The sequence below is a fragment of the Sinohyriopsis cumingii genome, chromosome 11 (genome assembly GCF_028554795.1).
Source record: "Sinohyriopsis cumingii isolate HCF-2022 chromosome 11, ASM2855479v2, whole genome shotgun sequence".
Lineage (NCBI taxonomy): Eukaryota > Metazoa > Mollusca > Bivalvia > Unionida > Unionidae > Sinohyriopsis > Sinohyriopsis cumingii.
In genome coordinates this window covers 63,771,308-63,797,319 of record NC_142971.1, presented here as the reverse complement: position 1 = coordinate 63,797,319, position 26,012 = coordinate 63,771,308, and the positions used below count along the sequence as shown (strand labels likewise).

At 35.3% G+C, this 26,012-nt stretch overlaps 1 protein-coding gene across 3 annotated transcripts in view; it reads left to right on the top strand.

Annotated features, from left to right (window-relative positions):
- The window catches only part of LOC149788580 (ELKS/Rab6-interacting/CAST family member 1-like), a 105,004-nt gene that overhangs the window by 33,254 nt on the left and 45,738 nt on the right, over nucleotides 1–26,012 (top strand). For all 3 annotated transcript variants that reach the window (XR_016424172.1, XR_016424171.1, XM_089974628.1), the window contains exons 2-4: nucleotides 10,701–11,084; nucleotides 11,612–11,710; nucleotides 22,457–22,615. Coding sequence is in view for 1 of the 3 variants with exons in the window: in XM_089974628.1 (XP_089830754.1) it covers nucleotides 10,701–11,084; nucleotides 11,612–11,710; nucleotides 22,457–22,615 (642 nt within the window). In the remaining 2 variants the exon portion in view is untranslated. The remainder of the gene's footprint in view (nucleotides 1–10,700; nucleotides 11,085–11,611; nucleotides 11,711–22,456; nucleotides 22,616–26,012) is intronic.

Here is a 26,012-nt window from a genome sequence, read left to right as displayed (position 1 = left end):
ATTTGATAAGCTGACCATTAAGATTAAGAACTTTTTTTTATCCATTTAATTGTTTGCCGAGTGTTATGGATATCTATATTGTATATTATTTTAAATATAGTTTTTATTTATGCCATTTGGGTTAATGTTGATACATGTATTAATTAAGGTGAAGACACGTCGAATGTGTGGTATACATGTACAGTTGTGTGGTATACATGTACAGTTGTGAAATTTCCATTTATAAATCAAGGTCAATTGCCAAGTTTATGTAAACATCTAATTTGGTCAAAGTAGGTAAAGATGGCAATGGGTACCAGAGGAATTGGACACCTGCCTGTTGACATTAATCTGGGTAATGAAATGGACAACTGGCTACCCCTTTAAAAAATGTTTCAAGTTCAGATTGAGATGTAGAATAACGATTACAGTTCAAGGCTTGTGTCATGTGCGTATTTATTCATCGTCACAGGGGTTCTTTTTTACTTGTCATACGTGTGCTGTATAATAATACAAGGATGGACACCTTTCTCGTACAACCTATTTAGGTGGCAGGAGCCAGTTTTTATGTACAAATTTAATGCCGCAATCAGCGACCTAGTATAAAAAAATCATAAAAAAACAAATACAAAAGTGAGGTCAAAAAGGTCCATATTTTTAGATATCTATATTTAAACAAAGCTTAAGTTGTTGTTATTGTAGGATTTAATGCCATTTTTCAACACACAATAGGCTATACATGGCGGCAAGTATTAATGGTGGAGGAAGAACCCAGGAAAACCAGAAAGGACCACGACCCATGAAACGTTACTGGCAAGCTTTCTCACATACCCACATTAGCTGAATCTGAGACTCGAACACAGACAGAGGTGAGATGGCAGTGATCTATAACGAAGTGTGCTTTAGACCACTCGGCCACTTGGGGCCCCAACAAAGCATATGAAAATTATCCACTTGACCAGAGAAGTCAATGGCAGTTCATGTCAGAAGTTTATGCACCCCAACCCCAAATTTCTTCCTGCAATTTTCATGACCGAAGGTCATTTTTGACACCATGTGATGCTCACAGTGCCAATACAAGCCCTTTTCCTAGATGACAGTTCTGCAAAACAATGTGTACTAAACAGGCTGATGCAATAAAAAATAGTTGTCATCTAAGCCATTTTTGAGATATTCTGCTTGCCCCAAACTCATGTTTACTGTTATGGGTGGCTAGCTCTTCTTCCTAGCCGACTATTGGTATTTCACTATCAACATATTGTAGAGTAATTATGGAAGTTAAACATCACTGACATCAGTTTCAAGAACAACACAAGCCCGCAACACCTAGTTCACCAATATATCCATATCTTTAAATTTTTAAACAAAAATAACTTCAAAAGTCACATCATAGCCTTAAGTTAAGGAATTTGCCAGCGGCTGATTTACCAAACTGGACCCTGCCACCTTATGAATCAGTGCTGATATTTCAAGCTAGATTTCATGTTTCACATAGCATAATAAATTTGATACCAATGCTTAGCTCAGGCATTAAACATTGTTCGCCTGTCGAATGTTTTGCTTACTCTCATACCCATAAGGAATGCCAGACCATTTTCCCCACGTTTTACCACTTTTCTGTTTATAGTATCTATATGAAACATTTCCAGGAAAACAGATGGCTTTCTTGAATGTGAAACCACATGTCACATATTCTGTTTTTATACCACATAAGTAGTATACCAGTCTAAATTGAAAATAAATGGCATCAGATATCATAATAAACAAACTATTGTATGGCTGAAAAATCTTATAGAAGACGGATATTGTTAAACTCAAAAACATGTTACATACAGGAAAGGACATATCAATAGTACTTTAACAGTTATGTAACAAAAATTTGAATTAGGAATTGACGGTGTCAACAGACGTCATTTGTGAACTTTATGATCATTCGCGAAAATTACTGCAGACATGTAGACAAATTAAAGTAAGTGATATGCATAAAGAATTATCAATTTATTTTGTGTCTGTACTCATGTACTAGCAACTAATTTGTGACAAAAAATTTAACTGTAGATCCAGGTAAGTTGCATTTTTGTAAACATTTTTTATGCAGTTTTCTGTAATTATGGCATAATGTATATATTGCTCTTTTTATGATCAGTTTTTGCTTTTTTGCCACTTATATTAGTAATTATGCTTATACTTCTCTTGGGTTGACCTGTGAACCTGCAACAAGGCAGTTCATGTTCACATTTGATCGGGTACCTGGGCAATATCATAAGGATCGTCGGGTACCCAGTAGATGTCTCCTAAAATTTCAGCATATATCTAAAAGTAAGCCAATGAACTGGTTGAATGGAGGTCATGTTGACATCACATGATCTTAGTAGTACATTTGTCCTGTAGATGTGTAATGTTTTCCTTGAATCTTGCTTGGTAAGTAATGAAAAATAGTCAGACTGTTACTTAATATTTTTTTACAATACAGTGACTTAAATGTTTGGGAATCTTTTCTAGTGTTTCAGATTTTTATTTATTTATATGAATTAGATGATTATATAAGAGAATTCATGCTCAGTGTTATCATTCTTCAGTTGTATTCCAGTCTTTTATGATCATGAGAAGAAATTGGATTTTATTTATAATTTGTTCATTGAAACTGCAAAGTGGAAGAACCATTTATTCTAAACAGACAGTAACTTGCTGGACTATTGTGAAATTTTTCAAGGACCTTAATATTTAGTTCATTTATTCATTGGATTATGTGAAACATTCAATGACTTCTGGATTACCTTGAGGTAAAACTTAGATATTAGAGTAGTGTTTCTTCATTGGTGCTTGCACATAAGCATATTAGAACCTTCATTTGGAATGCCTTTGGTTCGTTTCTTGAATATTGTGAAATTGATAGTACATTATGATAATAATCTAGTAATTCATAAAACAATGTAAGTTTTTAATTCTTTCACTTTGATTTTATATTTTAGGAAAATAAATTTATATTTTGGAAAATGTAATGCTTGTTGAGTTTTACATAGTCATGCTACATAGTTAAGCCCCTTGTATGTGAACATGCAGTATGTGTTGGTCTCCTGTAATATCATGTAAGCAACCGGTTACAAGCATAGCTTGGCCAGTGTAGGTATGTGAGAAAGCTTGCCAGTAGCTCCAGGTTATTTCCGGTGTTTTCCTGGGATCATCCTCCACCATTTATACTTGCCTTAATGTATAGCCTATCTTGTGCTGAAAAATGGCCTTGAAGCCTTTAACAACAACAACAACAGCAATAAGCATAGCTTGTGCATGCCACAATTTTAGTCATGGATAAGGCTTTGAATGAAATCCTCCAAGTAGATTAATCATTAGAAAAGAGTGCTTTTTTTTATCCAAATACACACTGCCAAAAATCTTACAATTCATATTATTAACAGTTAACACCAACTCAATTGGTAATCAATAACATGCGTCAAAACAGTCATTGACATGCCGATTGTTTAAAGTCGGCAGGTTCACAACCTGCTCAAGGCATGGTTAGGACCTTATATTCAGTAAGTACAAATATCATGATGAAAATTTAACTGATTAGTTAAAATGTAAATATTTTTATTCCTAATTTGTCAAAACGTGACATTACTGAGATTGACTGCAAGTCTTTGAAATGATTGTTGTTGTTGTGGGGTTTGACACAATTTTTCAGCACATGATAGGCTATGCATGGCGGCCAGTATTAATGGTGGAGGAAGAATCCGGGAAAACCCCGGGAAGAACCACCGACCCATGAGAAGCTACTGGCAAGCTTTCTCACATACCCACATTGGTCGAATCCTAGACTCGAACCCACACAGACAGAGGTGAGATGGCAGTGATCTGTAACGGAGAGCGCTTTAGACCACTCGGTCACTTGGGGTCCCTTCTTTGAAATGACAAACAGTATCTGAAAGAAATCATGGCCAGTTTTCCAATAGAAGAATCCAGTCTTAAGCACTAAATAAAGGTGCTGATATCCATTCTGTAGACAGATCACAGGGTATAAAACATGCAGAACATAAAGCATAATGAATGTAACATGACTCCTTTCTCTCACTTTCTTGAGTCTCTGTCATTTTTTTCTTGCCTGTGGGCACATATCTGGGAAAACTTGAGCTTGCCCAAACCAGAACTCAGCCTCAGAGCTTGTCCAGAGAGTCAGGCAAAAGGATTTGAAGTCCCTGCTGTACATCTTTCATATCCCCACAATACATGCAAGAACTCTCATTAAGCCATCACGTACATACACACTGTATATAATGTACATATATTGTCTCCACCAGCTACCAAGCTAATTTGTGATAAAAAACACAGTAAAGTATTACTAATGCAGCCCTGTAATTTGCAACAGTAATACTCAACATTTGAATTGTAAAATTTAATCAGGACTTAACTAACACTAATGGTGATGGGGAGACTTTGTTGGTTACACACATACTTGTGTTTAGACCTGATAGTGCTGTACCTCCAACACTGTAGGTTTTTGATGAGGCCCTATCAGCCTATTGACATTGACCAGATTCAGTCAGATCGACATTAAAGATTAACTTCAGATTTAAAGCTGTCAAAATTTAAGAAAACTTCTATCTGGTACCCATGGATCCTAACGATTGGTTACCCGGGTACCCAATGAAAAGGAAATTTTTGTTTTAAATGTGGACCTTAACTGCTTTGTTTTAAATTCATAAATACCAACCTCCAAGAGAGCATAAGCAAATTATTACTAATATAAGTGGCAAAAAGTATAATCTGAACATAAAAAGATTGCTCTTACTAACTACTAATACACATGGATTTGGCCAATTTGTGACAAGAATTTTAACTGTCGATCCAGGTAACAAAAATAAAAGTACATTTGTCATAGTTTTCTGTGATTATGGCATATCCTAGATAACATTACAGTATTCTGGGTATGGTTGTATATAGCATTTGTAATATATTAACCTATGTTTAGTCTATAGATATGATCTTATCTTGCTAAATAACCACATACATGAATTCACATTATGACATATGATTGAATATGTTCATTCCATTGCAGAATGATGTCAACTATTACTTGAAGGATTTTGTCATGCGTGATCATTTGTAGGCAAATTTCATGCAGCTTAAGATTCTTGTTGTTATTTTCCAATTTTTCTCTCTTTTGTTTGGTACTAATCATTATTCCTTAAGTCTTGTCTATGTTTACTTCATGCCATTTTCCATACATTTTCTATTCCTTACTGTATACAACATGCTTCTTGCAGTGCATGCTGATAAATGAACACGTACATTCTACATGTAGCACTGGATTTAGCAAAATTTGGAAGGTCATTGGGAATCAATATGCTGCAATGGCATTATCTGCCTAATGCATGCAAGCCACCTCCTGGAGCTTGCAGTCTTCACTTTGTTGCCACTGGTAGACATGCCAAAACAGATTCTTTCTCCTGCCAGTAGAGCATTGAAGGATTCAAATTGTCTGGATAATCTGAAGTTCTTAAATACTTTGAGAACTGAACATTTCATACACCATTATTTTGTTAAGAGATTGTATTGGTAGGCATTCAAAAAGACTCTGAATCAGCACTCTTTATTTTTACTTCAAACTAAAAAAGACTATGAATCATGCAGTTAGGAGACGGACTTGAAATCCTGAGATGCTAGTGACCCGGACTGCCTTGTATACTATTTATCAGCAATGATAAGTTCTAATTTTTGTCATGACTGCAGACATAATGCAACAGATTAGTAACTTGGACACTTGCAGAAAGGATAAATCAATACCATTTCTATGCATATTTTATAAATTCACAAACCGAAACTAGTAAATCTTCTAAATAAAAGCACACTTGTATTATGCTTGACTATTAAGTGATGCAAATAAAGGGCAGGATTGTCCACCATTTGCTACTGTGGGTATATAGAAGAGTGTGTCTAACTTGTCATTGTAACATGTCATTACAAGCCACTTATTGGATGGTTGTTTAAAAGCTGTTGTTCTTGAGGGAAGCAAAAACCTTGGAGATATAAAAACCTTGCACTGGCAGGATGTTAGAAATTTCTGTTCTAGTCAGGTGACAATTTTGAGAGGTTATGGTGTTTAACAATTTATCACTGGAAATACTTTGAAAAACAAAGTGTCATGTATGAGCAGAGATTTGGATTGTTTTGGATACAATCCATTTTTAGCTCATCTGGCCATAAGGCCAGTTGAGCTTAGAGGTATATAGCCCGGATCCATCATACAGTAGCCCTAGGGTATATAGCCCTGGATCCATCATACAGTAGCTTTTACTATATGAGGTTTCTTAGGGTATGTAGCCCCAAATCCATCATTCAGTAGCGTTAAGGTATATATAGCCCTGGATTCATCATACAGTAGCCTTAGGGTATATAGCCCCGGATCCATCATCCAGTAGCTATTATTATGTGATGTTTCTTAGGGTGTATAGCCCTGGATCCATCATCCAGTAGCATTTACTATATAATGTTTGTTAGGGTATATAGTCCTGGATCCACCATACACGTGTCATCTGTCAAGTAGCTTGTACTTTATGATGTTTCTTGAGTATGTAACCCCGGATCCATCATCATACATGTGTCGTCTGTCAAGTAGCTTCTACTGTATGATGTTTCTTAGGGTCTATAGCTTTGGATCCACCATACATGTGTCATCTGTCAAGTAGCTTTTACTATATAATGTTTCTTAGGGTATATAGCCCCAGATCCATCATACATGTGTCATCTGCCCAGTAGGTTTTACTATATGATATTTCTTCAGGTATATAGCCCCGGATTCATCATACATGTGTCATCTGTCCAGTAGCTTTTACTATATAATGTTTGTTAGGGTATATAGCCCCAGATCCATCGTACATGTGCCATCTGTCCAGTAGCTTTTACTGTATGATGTTTATTAGGGTGTATAGCCCCAGATCCATCATCCTACCACAAATGTGTCAGATATTTGGCAGAGTTCTGCATATTCTTAATGGGTTTTGCCTATGCATGCATCATTGAACTTAGAAACTGTTGTTGGTATTTCTAAACAGCAAATGTTCTTTTGCATAATCACTTGTTTCAGATCACTTAACAAACATGGTTTAGCCATGTCCATACATATATTCATGTTATAGCAATTTTACATTGTCATCATGCTTTGGCTTGACTCCTAGTGAAACTTGTACGCGAGAAGTTTAGGTAAATCCAACAAAAATACACTAACATAGATTCAAGGCTTTGTCAACTTCAGCTTAGGTTTCTTGCTGTGAACAGTTACAAGTCCATCATCAAATAGCTTGTATGGCCAGATCAGGTCAAGCGTTGTTTTTTTTCTTCGCAGAATTCAAAAGGGCTCAAACTTTCTTCAAAAGGGCACCAAAGCAAAAGTCTATGTGTCTGTTTACTCAGAGTATGCATATAATACCCAATAAACATGTGCAAGAATAAAGCAATGGTCAAATTTCAAGTGACATGTGACTGCATGTTTGTGTGTACATTTTCTGTGGGGTTTTTTTATAGCTGGTGGGGTGGAGGATCTAAAAACCCAATATCCCTCCCCCCATTTGGCCATGGCTTGCTTGACTCAGACACGGTGGGAAAAACAGGCCAGCAAAATATGTCTTGTTCACTGTCATGGACAAGGTTGATATTGATTTGCTTCCACAGATTTTCTGTCATCTTGCTGAATAGGGCATTGGTCATGAGTTTAAAGAAATCTTTTTCAAACTCATTTGTTACCTTTGTCCTCAGAACTTTCTGGATGTATGGACCCATCCATGCCTCTTGGCAAAAGCTGAGTACCCAGTGGATTCGTTGTATATGCATACATACACAGTTGCAGATATAACATCAAATAATATAGGATACTACATGCTGTAGTTGTTTTTAGTCAGAACCTTTGGGACAAGCTTTTTGCATTTGGTAACATTGCTGTTGGATTCAACCACAATCCCACACTGACATGGTGATAGCCACCCGTGTGGTACCACAAACATTTTGGTGCAAAAGGATAATAGTTATGGTGAAGCTCGTCTAGATACTCCAAATCAGCATCAAAGAAGTATCCCTGGTTGCTGTTATGATCATGCTTATGTTCGTACTTATAAATATCTATATCCATTGGATTGATCCACTAAAACTGGTGAACAGGCATTGGCTGCATCATTTCCCATTCGTTAAATTGTTCATGTCGGGTACATGATATAACTTTTTGCAGATGCAAGATCATATCCATTACCTCTATGTTGGAATGTTATCATTTGCGTATTGGCAGCTTACTGGAGAAATTTTGCAACAGATACCCCATTCCATAAGTAAATGTTGATCAGTATTGGTGAGAAGTTATAACTTGACCTTGGTTTTATACACCAGTATATTCCACCAAACCATCCCTAATGTGATGAAAAATAATGAACTAGGTCAAGCTTGTACTTATGCATGGCCATATCGTGGAACACCTCAAAGACATCTGTTTGTAGGTAAAGATCGGGATAGTCACCCATATTTTGCAACTAAATTCATCCATTTCTTCTCTGATGCCCAGATTTTCACACAACAGTTTTGAAGAAAAACTATTAGATGGTGGCGGCATAATTTGATACAATTTTTCAAAACAATTCATATTCTCAAATGGATATAGTCCTTTACAAAGCACCAAAGCCAACCTTTGTTCAGTATGATCTGGTCAGAATGGATATATTCCCTCGTAATTGAATGCTTCATGAGAAGCACCACCTTATTGGCAGTTAAAACGATCATTGCCATTCGTTGCAAGGTTGCTAGCCAGTTTGTCCAGGGAATAGTTTAAAAACTGCAGTGAATTGATGAACTGCATTTGTTAACCCAATCAAAATGTCATATATAGTTCTCCATCATGTTTGGAATAATGCATATCAGTTTATCCCCAGCTGACATGTACATTCCCGGTGATATGCTTAAGAAATGTAAAAAGAATTGTTAGATTTGAAGTATATTTGTATTCTGTTGATATAAATAAATTTAATGACTAAAAAGTTGGATAAAAAAGATAAAATATGGGTATATATTCTCAGGTAAGACAAAAGGGATGAAAATGTATGGCAGAACTCAGAGCTTGTTCTTTTTCTTTATGTTTCCCAAACAAATTTATAGACTTTCTTTATACTTGGAAAAATCATGATGAAGCTAGGAGAATTCATTTGGTGACATGCACATTTGCCCCTTTGACCATGGAGTTAATGTCACAGTTGTAGAATGTGTTATGGTTTTAGTTTCTCATTTGTTTTTATTTCCTAAACCAGTTTATCACATAATAGGTATAGTTTTTCCTATAGTATGTGCAGTTTCATATTTTTGATATTACCACATGTTAAAATATCACTTCATGTGATTCTGATTGGTTCAAATAAGCCCATGAAATTATATTGTGTTTACTGATTGGCTGGGTTCGTTTGAAAACAGTTTTAACCCCACCTTCTGGAATGTTTGGTTTTGAATGAACATTTCTGGCAGCCATTTTTGAACTCGATTCGAGAAAGGAACTTAAGGAAAAATTATCTTGGCTGTCTGAATATGGATATGTGAGTAACCCAAAGGGGTTTGTTATGTCATGTATAATATCATAATGAGAAAAATGGCGTAAAACTACAAGACAAGAACAACAATAAGAAGTAAAGCTAAGGGTATTGCTTATTTGATGGCGGGGTGGGGGGAGGGAGCGGTATATTGTAACATATAGAATCCACTGCATATACAAGCGTGGTTTAAATGTAAACTTTCAGAAGTAAATAAACTCACCTGTGTTCACATAAGAATTTGGACATAGATGGGTTTCCTAACTGACAGAACTTTATCCAACCACAGCAGCTTTATGAAGTATGATACATGGGATACAAATCCGACTCAAAAAGAAATTTGTTTACGTCTTCTGTACAGTCTTATTGTTCTAGTCAAATACTGCAAATATCCAGTTAAAATGCATTGCAGTAAATGTGGGAATTTCTGCATCCAGTAATCCTATTTCACATAAAAATCGCAACAATGTAATGTTTAGTTCTGAAAGTGACATTTTAGGGTAAACATGTACTCTAGGCCTACTGTTTTCCGTATCAAACAGTGTAGCATCACATCACATTGATCATTCTGTTTTGAAAAATGATTTTGTCATTATCAAATGTTCTGTTTATTTGGCTGGAAGCTTTTTCTTTGATTTATAGTTTGTAAAAAGTTACAATCTACTCTTACTAGTTTAACCATTTTTGGGACTATATTTTATGCACAACAAATGAAAGGTGCACAGTCTGTCAGAATGAACGAAATTATTTGTTCTTCTTCCTGTCTAAATAATTTCACTGAAATAAAACCTATGTGATAAAAAGAATCTCAGATGGGTAATGATTTAATATTAAATTTATGAAACTCGTTGAATAATATCCAGCTTTTGCGAGCCAGGCTCGCAACAGCTGGACGTTATTCAACTCGTTTCATAAATTCAATATTAAATCGTTACCCATTTGAGATCCTCTTTTTATGTATTTTGTTCATACATTCATTATGAAGCCAGGACAATTCATTGCACAACATGCTTTCTCAATATTCTGATTGTGGTGTGAATATCTCACATTTTACATCAATGCGTTGATTGACATCTGTCCTGGCCTTTTTATCTAGATTTTTGCAGCTGTGTGGCAGTGTTATTATTGCAACCTAGATTGTGACTTTGATTGTTTTCTTTTATCTTTAAGAAACAGAGCAGCACCATCCGAGAACTTGAGACCAGTCTGAGGAGGAAAGATGATGCACAATTCACTTCAGTTTCTGAGAGTGAATATGAAGACCTCAAACGAGACTATGAACACCAAAATAAGGAGATTAAAATTTTACGCAAAACAGTTGGTGAGATGGATATTCGGCTCGAAACACAGAAACAGACTCTTTCTGCCAGAGATGAGAGTATAAAAAAACTGTTAGAAATGTTACAAAGCAAAGGGCTTGATATGCAAAAGATTGATCAAAGTCAGAAAGAAATAGAGAGTTACAAAATAAAACAATCAGAAGACCAAAGACAAATAACAAGTTTACAAGCAAGTTTGGAACAGAAGAATAGAGAAATTTCAAGCATGAAAGAGGTAATACTCCTTGCTGTGTTCATCAAAGTCTGAATAATTTATCTTAAGGAAGTTTCATAACATTCAAAACTTACATATTCATTGAATTAAGAATTTGTAAACGTGGTACGTTTTAATAAAATATAAATTTTCTGTTTTTGCTCATGGATTGGCTTTTGAACATATTGTTTATGTAAGCACATTGAATTCTGCAGTAACTAAATACTGAAATGCAACCATTTTCAGTTGATATTAAAATTATTTGTAAAATTAAGATTTAAAACTGAACAAGTTACCATGCAGTAGAAGTCTACATTCAGAAGTGAAGGTGTTGTTTTCTTTTATATTGACATATGCATTTTAGATTACTTTCAGAATTCATCTAGTCTTTGTCTAGGGACAAATTTCTGCACCTGATTTATATATACATATTACATATCACATGTTGATGCAAATTTTAGAAATACCATGAATAAATTTAATTGCATGAATAATAACCTTTAGTATTCATAAACCCATCAAGTACTTGTCATTATTTACTTCTCCAGCAAAGCACCAAACTTTCAGAGGAGTTGGACCATGCCCATCTTCAGCTAAAGCAGCAGCCATCCAGCACACACACCATGCAGGCCATTCTGGAGGCCAAGGTTTGTTGATTAATAATCTCACCATGCATGCCCAATATACTGGGCAGTTTGTAGAAAATGTAGAGGATGTTTGGTTTCAAATCTAGCCTCCAGATCTTGTGGTTTCAAGACTTGTGGATACTGAGCTTCCATGTGTGGAATTCAGGGATCAAAATGGGATAGTATTGGCATTCTGAAATCCCAATGGGATAGTATTGGCATTCTGAAATCCCAATGGGATAGTACTGGCATTCAGAAATCCCAATGGGATAGTATTGGCATTCCGAAATCCCAATGGGATAGTACTGGCATTCAGAAATCCCAATGGGATAGTACTGGCATTCAGAAATCCCAATGGGTTAGTATTGGCATTCCGAAATCCCAATGGGATAGTACTGGCATTCAGAAATCCCAGTGGGATAGTACTGGCATTCAGAAATCCCAATGGGATAGTACTGGCATTCAGAAATCCCAATGGGATAGTACTGGCATTCAGAAATCCCAGTGGGATAGTACTGGCATTCAGAAATCCCAGTGGGATAGTACTGGCATTCAGAAATCCCAATGGGATAGTACTGGCATTCAGAAATCCCAATGGGATAGTACTGGCATTCAGAAATCCCAGTGGGATAGTACTGGAATTGAGGCATCCCAGTAAGATAGTATTTGATGTCGTTGTGCACTTAGTTCAAAAGATAACTGCACATATTTTAAAAAGGTGAATTATTGATGACTGAAAAGTTTTTGTCTGATCCTTGACTGATTTACTGATTTGGTCTTTACATATGCAAGAGAAGTGTGTGTGTGTGTTGTGTGTGTGAGAGAGAGAGAGAGTATGCATTTGTAAAATACAGACCTTGCATAGCCCTGCCATAAGACAATTGTAATGTTACAAGACCCAGCACAACCTTACCAGAACACAACTGTAATGATACAAGACCCTGCACAGCCTTACCATAAGACAACTGTAATGATACAAGACCCAGCACAACCTTACCATAAGACAACTGTAATGATACAAGACCCAGCACAACCTTACCATAAGACAACTGTAATGATACAAGACCCAGCACAACCTTACCATAAGACAACTGTAATGTTACAAGACCCATCATAAACCATAATGTAACTGTAATGTTACAAGACCCAGCACAACCCTACCATAACACAACTGTAACATTACAAGACCCAGCACAACCTTACCATAAGACAACTGTAATGATACAAGACCCAGCACAACCTTACCATAAGACAACTGTAATGTTACAAGACCCATCATAAACCATAATGTAACTGTAATGTTACAAGACCCAGCACAACCCTACCATAACACAACTGTAACATTACAAGACCCAGCACAACCTTACCATAAGACAACTGTAACATTACAAGACCCAGCACAACCTTACCATAAGACAACTGTAATGATACAAGACCCAGCACAACCTTACCATAAGACAACTGTAATGATACAAGACCCAGCACAACCTTACCATAAGACAACTGTAATGTTACAAGGCCCAGCACAACCTTACCATAAGACGACTGTAATGATACAAGACCCAGCACAACCTTACCATAAGACAACTGTAATGATACAAGACCCAGCACAGCCTTACCAAAAGACAACTGTAATGATACAAGACCCAGCACAACCTTACCATAAGACAACTGTAACATTACAAGACCCAGCACAACCTTACCATAAGACAACTGTAATGATACAAGACCCAGCACAACCCTACCATAACACAGCTGTAACATTACAAGACCCAGCACAACCCTACCATAACACAACTGTAATGATACAAGACTCAGCACAACCCTACCATAACACAACTGTAATGATACAAGACCCAGCACAACCTTACCATAAGACAACTGTAATGTTACAAGACTCATCATAAACCATAATGTAACTGTAATGTTACAAGACCCAGCACAACCCTACCATAACACAACTGTAACATTACAAGACCCAGCACAACCCTACCATAACACAACTGTAATGATACAAGACCCAGAACAACCCTACCAGAACACAACTGTAATGATAGGACTTGCTCCATGCATTGCTTACTGCATGTGACAAAACAAACACCAAACTTTTCATCCAAATTTGTATTAGTTCAAACAAAAGAAAAAATCAGTTTGAGAAAGCTCAAATGATTTTGAGCAGAGAATTACACAACACATGAAACAATGCCTGATACTTGTAATAATGAAGGGTTTACATAGCTAAACTTCATACTGAAATGCAAGAAAAACATGGAACTTGTACATTTTCATTTTTTTCCTGTCAAGATTTAGGGCTGGATTCAGGTTAGCCGCAAAGGGTAAATTTCTTTGAACATTTTTGTGAACAATATGATTTTGTTTGGTTTTCTGACAGAGATAGAAGAGTACAATTTAAGACCAGTTAGAGCTCTTTGCTTGACCAAGAATGGTATTCAAGCATGTTTTGTGTTCTCTGATTTCTTTTTAAAAAAACGTAAAAGCATGTAGGTGTCACCGTCTTTCTTGAACAAACGTTTTTAAAATGATAGGAATAATCTTGCACTTTAATCAGGTGTGACAGTGTTACGGTTTTGGTTGGATTTGGTATTTTTTGGCAAAGAAAGACATGCTGGTTAATTTTTGCTAAGGCAGATAGTCAGACAGTATTTATGGCAGTTTTTATGTGATCAACAGATACCCATACTTTGGGATTAAAATGTATTATTTTTTGTAAAGTTTGATTGCTTAAAATTCATCATGATACATTTATGCACACATTAGCACTTTTCATGGAGCCCATTTAATTGGATGAGTGGTATTTTAAGCAATTCACTGTCAAGTAAAAGATTGAAGACACTGTAGGACAAATGCAGGGGTTTGCTGATGTACTTGTTGATAAAAGAGGTGACTGTTCATCACATGTGCATGCAAGGTGCATGATTGGACTGTGTCTTATTGGTGATTCTCCACTGTGTGGGAGGATGTAGTCAGATTGAACTGACAAGTGTTTTAGCACAAAAAATGTAAAAGCAGTGCTATAGTGATGGGTGATTATTGCATTAGTTGAACTCTCCTCCCTCCCCACGAAAACTACGTATCAGCAGTGATCTAAATATATATCAAACTTGTTATTCAGTATAATTCTGCATTATTCGTTGAGGTGATCAACACAACAGTCCCATTTGGGCGAATTTTTGCGCTAGCCTGACATCCTGATTCCACTTGTTAATTTTGATAGTGACTGGCATAAATTATACTGATCCAAGGGATTTATGAGGGTTGGGGTTTTAGAGAACCATCCTCAAGTTCACTTGGGGGGTTAGAAATTAGTGGGTTAGCAAGCCCAGATAAATGAAGAACCATACACACACACACGCACGCACACACACACACTTTGGTTACTATGGTTACTACAAGTTCAAATCAGCAATGCAGTATACCCCTGCATTAGCCATTTGTAATATTTATACCACTGTGTATATTTAATTTGTATTCTTTATTTGGCTTGTGTCCATGCTTATATGTTGCATTTATTTAATTTGTATTGTGTGATTGACCTTTGTCCATAATTGAGGGTGGGAGTTTGGGCATACAAAACTAATGTCTTTTTTTCAACAACATATTACATAGCTAAATTTTTGTCTATGATTGTAAATTATGTATTAAGATTTTTATTATTATTTGTATGTAAATATATTTACTTGGATCTGAGTTCAGGACATTAGTTTTCCAATTGAGAATTCCTGGAGTACCTGCTGTTTGCCATACTCCTTACTAAAGTTTTAGTAATAGACATGATATTGTTGACAACTTATAATGTTCTAGAAATTAACTTTTGACCATCATCCTGGTTCTCATATTGTTACTTTGGTTTTTTTTGAGAGAGAAGTAAACACAATTTTTTTTTCCCTATCATAACATCCAGAGTTAATCAATCTTTTAACTATGTTCAGTTTAAATATAAGAGGATTTATTTATTTAAATTTTTCATTGGAATTACAAAGTGCTCTTTGACTTTCAGGCCAAATCACTATTTTAAATTATTTTGAATTTATTTAGAGACATTTTGGATTTTATCATTGCAATACATCATAACTGTTAGCACATCAACACTATTCTATGCTATTGGTACATCAGCACATTCAAGATTGTAATTCATGTGGAAATCCACTGGAATTCTTTCAGAATACTATACATTTTTTGGACATGTAATAGAACATTTAGGACTATTTGGAATTTAATTCACAATACTGTAAGTTCTTTTTTCAATTTCCACTTTATATTTTTGGGAATAAATTATTCGTTGAATTTTACAAAACTTGTTGGTTTTCTTTTTTTTCTGTTACTTGGTTTAAGATCATAGAGTTTTAACAATACATTTTGAGGGTTCCTACTGATTTGTAGAAGGATGCTTAGCATTTATTAGCAGTGGCCAGATTAAAATATTTACATAGTGTTGAATTGAATGAAATCATACATGGGTGCTATAATTTGATCATAAGACCATTTAAATGGTACTAGGCTAACAGATGATTGTATATATGGCATGAAGTGGTAGGCACAGTTACTACTTGTTAACATCAGAGTAATATATTGGCATTCACATGGAACAAATGGTTGAATGGAATGCCAAGGAGTATTTGTACAAGATGAATTAGAACAGACATTCCCTAATTACTTTGGCATCCTAGGTAGTGAAAATGTGAAATGAGGTATAATTAAAATTCTGTTTGATTTTGTTGAAGGTTATAGAAGAAAAAAATGTTTTTGAGTGTGTCTGCATCAGTAATTGTATATTTTGGTCAAGACAAACTGTTATTACACAATTAGGAGTTACTTGTTGAATTTTTTTTTTTAAAGACTTTAGTATTTCAAGTTCAGGGTCCATGCTCTGTGATGTACAATCAGGACCCAGTCTCAGTGCCTGACCTTGAGAGAGCCCAGCTGACATTCTTCCACCAAAAGTGTCCTCCTTAATTTAGAACAAATCCCCATATTTTGATCATTGGAGAGAGAGAGAGAAAGAGGTATATCAAAATGTTTATCATGACAGCCCAGCCAAGGTGCAGTCCTGGAGAGCTTTAAAGAACTCACCTTTTCCAAATCCATCCTTCCATTTATATGTTCATCAGTTAACACTTATCCCAAATGGGTTGTTGTAGTGGCATGGCATTTTCACTACAAAAATATTGCAAGATGTAATTAGTTCTGAATGAAAAATGGTTCAGAAATGACCCACATATTAAGGAGTTTTAAGTTGAATTAAAAGTCAAATTAAAAATTGAATATACAGTATACTATGAATGTCCACCAGGCTTTTTAATTATTTGCATTCCACTGTACAAGTTGATAGTCGCCACAGACATGTATTTTAAGGTTCAGTTTTTTGGTGTTTTTTGTTTAGCTGTACTGGCTTCTGAGCATTATAATATAAACATGTATGAATTGATTTTTTTTTATCAAACCAGGTTGGGGATATAACTGAGAAATGGATTGAATGAGGCTAGTTCAATAACTTGATGGTTGTTTTCTCAAAAATAATAACTTGGCATTCAGTTGTTGTTGTAGGGTTTAATGCCATTTTTCAGCACACGATAGGTTATACATGGCAGCCAGTAATAATGGTGGAGGAAGAACCCGGGAAAACCCCAGAAAGAACCACCTACCCACAAGAAGCTACTGGCAAGCTTTCTCACATACTCACATTGGCCGAATCCAAGACTTGAAAGTAGATCCTTTCCAACCAGATCTACACAGTCGAGAACAAATTTGGCACATGCATAACATGTGAATATGTCCATTTTTAGAAAGAAGATTTTTTTCAATATAACTAATCACTTTCTATCTTCCATAAACAATCCATTGATAGGATTGCAAATTGTTAGGATTGCAAATTTATTGTTTTATTTTTTGTCTACTTACTTGTAGTAACATCATGCATTGATTAAATAGTATTTGCTTCACAGTTTTGTTTGTACCGTATATATTTGCATATAAGCCGAAAAATTTAGGAAAAAAATAAGGCCTGGAAGAAGGGGGGTTGGCTTATCTGCGGGCCAAGGTCCAAGTCTGAAATTTTTAACGCTTTTTTTGCTCAATTTCCAGTATTTATTGTTTCTGTCGATCGCCGAAGATGAGATCACATGCCTAATGATGCCATATGGCTCATAAAATTTGTGCTGTTATGAAGTGAAACAAATATTTTTTTCTAACTTAAGCGGTAGGATAATGAATGAAAAACATGTTTTAATGTACTTGACGTCTATTTGACAGATGTCCATCCACCAGAAAATGCACCTATATGTGTTATTTGAGCCACGGTGGTATGTGTATTTTCCAGAAGAACTGCCATATTAGTAATCTCCAGTCAAGTATTTAACCCTCAGCTAATCAGTAATCATTAAACTCTACAGTATCGTACAAATGCACGCTAGCTTTTTTCAGTGTAAATATGAAAAGAATCTACATAAAAAAATAAAAGAATTACGATACTGAAGGTATATACGACAAACATTTTGATCGAGAGTAGAAATACATGTATGATAGTCTTAAAGGAACAATAGTGAGAGGCTTCATAGGGGTTTGTTGCGTGCACGCTTAGGAAGGGTAAATAACAGGGCAATATACGAGTCAGCGTGAATAATTGTAAAACAATATAATTTGTGGGATTTCTTTGACAGGTGTTTTAGAAGTAATCGGCAGCCACAGTTTATATACTACTGTTGTTTAGTTGTTTGTAAAGCCAAGTGGTTTGTTAGCGGTAGAGTGTTGTACAGTAGCTACCATATGCTTAATCTATGGTAAATGCCTCTGGGATAATAGGTTTGTTTTGTTGCACAATGCCAGTGACTTTACTAATACATGCTGACTCTCAGATTTATTGTTTAATGAGATATGGTAGTGGACATGGTTTCTGCTCAAAGTTATAAACTGTCATGATACTTGAATACTGTCCACGCTGAAACCAATCATATTTTGATCAATTAAATCACACTACCAGTAGTTTAAAAAAATAAAAAATAAACAACAATGATAAATAATTATCAAATACAAATTGATAACCAACCACACATGGAAATAATTACAGGATAAGGTATATAAATAGTATACTACCACTATATACAAGAGACCAGGTGCAATTCTTCAGAAACCTTCAATGCTTGTATGGGATATGTTTCGTGTACACAAGACTGATGAAGTAAAAAAGGCCGCATAGAAAATGAAAACAACACTGGCTGTGATACCAGGAGGTTTAACGTCAGTGTTACAACCTCTTGATGTCTGCCTTAACAAACCTTTTAAGGACAGGTTACGAAAGATGTGGGCAGAATGGGTTTGTTCAGGGGCTGTGAAAATGACAAAAGGCAGGAATTTAATGAGGCCGGACATTGATTTGGTCGCCAAGTGGGTTAAAGAAGCGTGGGACTCAATTCCATCGGAAATGATTGCAAAATCATTCAGGAAGTGCTGTATCAGCAATGCCATGGATGGAACAGAGGATGATGCTATATTTCAATCCGACAATGATGAGGAGAGCGAGAAGGAGAACGACACACTATCGGATGACCATGATGACAATGACGAGATATATGATGAAAGCACGCGCATAACAGAAGCCGAGTTTCGTGAACTGTTTGGCGAGTCTGATAAAGAGCCAGATTTTGAAGGATTCTAAAAGTGATAGAACTTTTATAATTCATGATTTTAGAATGATGATTAACTGAATTTCCATTAAGACTAAACACTTTAGGATTGTTTCTATTTCAACATATAAATTAGCTTTCTTACTTTCATTTTATTTAATAATGTGATTTGCCTAAATAAACGTATTCAGAACTCACTTTGTGCATCTTGTGATGTACCGGTAGTCTAGAAATTATGGGACGGCTTATATGCGGGTCATGCACTTTATAACAGTTTTACCAATTCAGTTTGGAGGGGGTCGGCTTATACGTGAACAGGCTTATACGCGAGTATATACGGTATGTTCACAAAACTGAATGATGTCAGGAAACAATCTTAACCTTATGAATTTTTCCTCTGCCTTGCGTAATTGCAGTACTCAGATTTGCCTTGATCCCTATTAGTATTCATTTAAAATCATTCTTATTCACATTGCTGTTTTTATACTCACATTGCCAGTGTTTTACCTTTAGGCTTGGTTTTCCAACAACAGTTGACTTTTAAGTTTAGTTTTGGATAGCTGATTGCTTCATATTTTATTAGCAGTCATAGCTACTGTTTTTTGTGCTAATTTAGTAATTAATAGCTTTCATTTATTAGCAGTCATAGCTACTGTTTTTTATGCTAATTTAGTAGTTAATAGCTTTCATTTAAGCCTGCTTGACATAGTTATATTGAATGCCTTTGTTCTGGGCTTAGCATTGTTTCAAAATAAATCAATACAGTAATACAAAAATAAAAATGATATGTTAGTGACAAATCTCATGTAGGTGACAGCACTGAATTTTTTATTTTAATTGCAGCAATATCTTATCCATCTCTATTGTGTAGCTTTATTTTTTCCTCTCAAAAAATCTCATCTGTTTGATGTGAATATATTCTCCTATAGAGTGGAGGATTAAAAATAAGTCTCAGTGCACAGAACAGCCATATTTTCAAGGATGCCATGTTAATGGTTGAGTCATCATGAACCAGAGAAAAAATAATTATTATGAGTTAAAACCACATTCAGTTATCTCTTCAACAGTATTTTATCTAGTCTTATATTCATCCGTCTTATCTTCTGTTTTTATGCCAGTAACCCTTTTTCAGTAATTAGTTTTGGAATGGTCCTCGATGAAGAGCAAGGATATTGTGGTTACCACCTTGCATCCAATCCATGTAGATGCTTATTTTAATGAGACTTTGCAGCCTGATAATTTGCAACAAGGTTACATTTTTTTTTATCTTGCCTGAATTGGCTGAAATTCCTTGCAGAATTGCCCAAATGGGAGGTATTTTCAGAACTCAGCTTGTCATCACCTTTCCTCCGAGAAATCTCCACCAGGAGGATTTTTGTAAAACTTTTTGACTTGAAATTTGTCACAAATTGGGTATTTGGGGAATTTAGTTTGTCATTTATCCTTTGACATATTTTGGAGGATTTTATTGAAACTTTGTAGGCTAGCTGCAAGGTTCATATAATGCGCAATAAGGTGTTTCTTTTTACGCCTGGCCTATATTTAGGGAGGTTTCTTGAAAAATATATTTTTGTCGTCATTTCTCATACAGTGAATGGAGGATCTTGAAACTTGGGAAATTAGATATGTGGTTGGCATACATGTGGAACAGGGTTTAGCACATTTGCTCTGGCGCATTTTGTAGAAACTTTCAGTGAAAATTGTCCAAAATAAGGTACATGTGTATTGGGAATTCAGTTTGTAATCACTTCTTCCAGATCGTTTTGAGGATTTTATTGAACCATGTTGCTAGATAAGAAGTTGATGTAGATGTGCAGTAAGGTTTGACTTTTTTAATCTAGAAGTTTCACATCTTTTTAGGAAAGGGGTATTTTAGGAATTGAGTTTATGGAAGATGCCTATTGTTTTTGTTTGGGGTGGGTGTCAGAAGGTAAACTGTTATGGTCATTTTGTCATTATGGCTCAAAGAAAAATGCGTTTGTGTAATAACTTTTGTCCTGGTGTTTTCTTTACCAAATTTTCTTAATGTTTGCACTTATGATGATAAAAAAATCCATATATTACGTATACCTGTGTTATGTATATTATCTTTCATAATTATAGTTGATAAGGGTTATTTAGTTAATAATTTTTAAAAGAATACTAATGTTCTTGTCAATAGTAAGTTGCACTGTAAGATGATTCATGTATAAAGTGCATAGATTCTTTCATGAAGTCTGAGGTGGTATTGCACTATTGTTGAAGTAAACATGTAATCCGACAAGGACATGAGTTCTTGAAAGGCCATGCTAATCAAATTTATGATTACTCATTGTTTGAACAGCTGATCTGTGATTAAGTGATTTTGAAATACCAAGATGTTTCATTCAAACCTCATATTGCATTCTCTATAATACATATTGGTATTCTGTATAATAGTATAATTTCATCAAATTAGGTATTCTTAGTATTACTGTCAGTCTTGGAAGAGTTATATTTATTTTATTTAATCATTCATTGGATTACAGTGCTCTAACATTCATTTAAAGACTATTTGGATATATAATACTATATGGAATTACTGTGAATTCACTGAAAGACTATTTGGATTTAAAGCTGACATGGGAATACTGTGAATTCATTGAAAGACATTTTGAGATTATAGCATAGTGATTCTTTTATATTTCCATCATTACAGTACACTACAGACTCTAATTTGCACATTTGGAATACCTTAAGAACTTATTCAGAATGCTCAAAACTTTTGGAATTTTATGGAACATTTAGGAGTTTAGGAAGTCATTCATCATACTGTAAGTTATTTTTAATTATTTCACTTTGTGATTTAGGGATATAAATTATATTTTCAATTATACAAAACAATATTTTGCATAAGAGGTCATCAACATAGTAAGTCTAATATCATGATTAGTTCAAAGGTTCATACTTTGACCAAAGGTCTTGATCAATGAGACCAGTTGATGAGTAGTTTCCAAGGTCAAATGCACTACTAGTCTAGACATAGATTACTATTAAGCATGGGACCATCCATTGTGGTGTTCTTACTCAAGGAATTGTTGTTTGTGCATCCAGAATACATTGTACTTTTTGCTGTGACTGAAGGGAATTTGGCATGTCTTTTCCACAGGACTCTAGGATAGCTGCCCTTGAGAAAGAGTTGCAGAACCTGGAAGATAAATTACATCGGCTTGGAGAGGATGGTGCACCCGACAAGGAACGCAAAGATAGTTCCCCAGGAAGTCTGAAAGACACTGTTTCCAGTAGGGAGAAAGCACTCAAAGCAGAGGTAGTTTTTAGAGGAGAAATTCTTAGATACTTTACACATTTTGTGAGCATAGACAGAGGTGTGAATTTATTGCAGTAATGTTTCATTCTGCCATGAAACCATTTTTATATGCCTGCCATTTGTATGATGTTATTCATCTGCTTCTGGTTTAGTTTGAATACAAGAACTCAAATTGTCCACCATTTCTAGTTACCAAAACATGTTGATAGGTTATGCTTGGGGTAAATAAAAAAACAGCCAATTGTTTTCGGTTTCAGAATGTCAAGGTCATTGTGGTTGGGGAAAACGATTTTTGCACAATAACATTAATTTTAAATCATAGATCTGACCAATGTTGCAGGTGGCTTTCTTTTGGGGTAAGTAGAAAACCTATTGATTTTGGATCAATGTCAATATTTTTGTTCCATAGACCTGGACAGATATTGTGGATGGCTTGCACATGGGTTAAAGAAGATGTCTGTGGCTTTTTAGTGCAAAATGTCAAAGGTCATCGTCACTATGACTGAAAGAAGAAATGTTTCTGCACAGATTCAGTTCTCAACCATATACATTAACCAAAGTTTATGGATGACTTGCACATTTGATAATAATGAAACTTCTTGAGGTTCGAGTGAGTGTTGCTTAACTGACCCATTATTTTCATATCGAGACCACTCTTTATTCCAAATGTCATCTTATCCTACTTTTTGCAAAGGTTCATCTGTCCGTTTGCAGTTCATACCGGTCAGCCTTAGATCTGAGACCAAAAAGTCTAAAATCTGGACACAAAATCCGATTGTGACCACTGCAAATTTTGGGTAGAAAAAAATTGGGTCCAAGAAATGAGGTTTTTCCCTCTATATTTTGTAGTGTAACTAGAAATTCCAGATTATTTGGTATTATTGTAGAGCTACATCTGTCTACCTTTCTATAATACCACCCACTTTAGTGTATCATATATGACCTTGATGCTACAGAGCTTGGCAGTAGGCTGCTACCTCCTGCCATGTAAACTCGTCACCATGAGTTAATGTGTTAACAAGAACTCAGACAAGTTTGATATTTGAAGCAGAAAAATGCATATTAATGAGGTGATTATATATCAGATGAGTTGAGCTGGTTGCTATTATGGAAGGTGTTGTGGGTGAAATGATTAATCAATATGTCATTGTATTGATATTGCTTTTGTATCAATACAAAAGGTGAAGAATTGATGGAAAATAATACTTGCCCTGTACAAGTTTCTTTAATCTTCTGCAGTCATGAATAAATATAATTTGCAATTTTATTTTTTAAATTGAAGACTCATCTGAGACAGATGTAAGAAGCACATGCACTCATTTCTATCACTAAAAATGAAAATAATTATTGACAACAACAACTCACCTTTTGCAACTTAACACAAGATGACTAGCTCACATGGTCTCTCTGCCCCAGTTCCATGCTAATTATTCTATCCTGTTAGCATTTTCAGATAAAATATATTGAAAGGAAGAAGACAATCCAGAGTAATGAAATTCTTTACCAATCATTTAATAACCACTTTTATGTGAAGTTTTTACTTTTGTCTGTTTGGATTAAAGTTGAAATCTATACTTCTCATGTGTAACTCAGTAAAATATGTTGTGGGTTATTGTTTGTTCATGTCCAGGGTGAAACAATAGACACCAGTCGGAACTAACTAGATTGTTCACTGCAGGATGTAATGCAAGTTTTGGAATCCTAACAGATACAAGGGAACAGCACAACTTTGTAATACATGGGGAACAAATTTGGAATGTCTCCTTTTATGTTGATATGTAATCATGATTATATGCTGATAGGCTAATAAAATTTAGCAAGGGGGCAGATTCTGAACTGCATGAGTTACAGACAATTTGTCAGTTTGTAGAAGGCAAGTGGGTGTTGTCTATAATTTCCTATTTCATTGACAGAAACGAGTGCCTGTGGCCATGGCAGTTGTTTTGCATCTGTAGTAACTACAATGTACGGGATTTGGTTGTTAGTTATCTCTCTACACACACTTGGACTTGTTCCATACAAGATTTTCCTTGCATGAGGAAATTGCACTTTTTCTTCAGTTTTGAATATAACATCATAATGCTTCCAAATTTAAGTCATGAAATTGTTATTAAGATGTTTTTAAAGGATTCATGTAGTTCAGAACAAAAGGCTGTTGTGGCCATGATGACCCCTGACATAAATGATAATTTTAAAGGATTCATGTAGTTCAGAACAAAAGGCCATTGTGGCCATGATGACTCTTGACATAAATGATGATTTTAAAGGATTCATTAGTTCAGAACAAAAGGCCATTGTGGCCAGGATGACTCTTGACATAAATGATAATTTTAAAGGATTCATGTAGTTCAGAACAAAAGGCCATTGTGGCCAGGATGACTCCTGACATAAATGATAATTTTAAAGGATTCATTAGTTCAGAACAAAAGGCCATTGTGGCCAGGATGACTCTTGACATAAATGATGATTTTAAAGGATTCATTAGTTCAGAACAAAAGGCCATTGTGGCCAGGATGACTCTTGACATAAATGATAATTTTAAAGGATTCATTAGTTCAGAACAAAAGGCCATTGTGGCCAGGATGACTCTTGACATAAATGATGATTTTAAAGGATTCATGTAGTTCAGAACAAAAGGCCATTGTGACCATGATGACTCCTGACATAAATTATAATTTTAAAGGATTCATTAGTTCAGAACAAAAGGCCATTGTGGCCAGGATGACTCTTGACATAAATGATGATTTTAAAGGATTCATGTAGTTCAGAACAAAAGGCCATTGTCGCCATGATGACTCCTGACATAAATGATAATTTTAAAGGATTCATTAGTTCAGAACAAAAGGCCATTGTGGCCAGGATGACTCTTGACATAAATGATGATTTTAAAGGATTCATGTAGTTCAGAACAAAAGGCCATTGTGGCCAGGATGACTCTTGACATAAATGATGATTTTAAAGGATTCATGTAGTTCAGAACAAAAGGCTGTTGCAGCCAAGATGACTTCTGACATAAATGATGATTTTAAAGGATTCATGTAGTTCAGAACAAAAGGCCGTTGTGACCAAGATGACTCCTGACACTTGATCAAATAGAGCATCCTGAAATGACCCAAAAAGTTGAATTAAAATCGCTGACAGAAAATCTGTTTGGAGGTATAATTTTTATTTCTTCTTCAAGGATGAGAAAGGCATAAAGTGATGATAAGTCAGTGTCTTTATGTAATGTGCATACTGAAAATGCAAACAATATGACAACACATACAACATGGCACCACATCATTTACAGACTTTTTAAAGACCATATAGTTGATCAATGATGTATCGTATGCCATGTTATCTAGAATCATATCAATACATGGCATATGTATTGTATCAACCCTTGATGGCACATTTA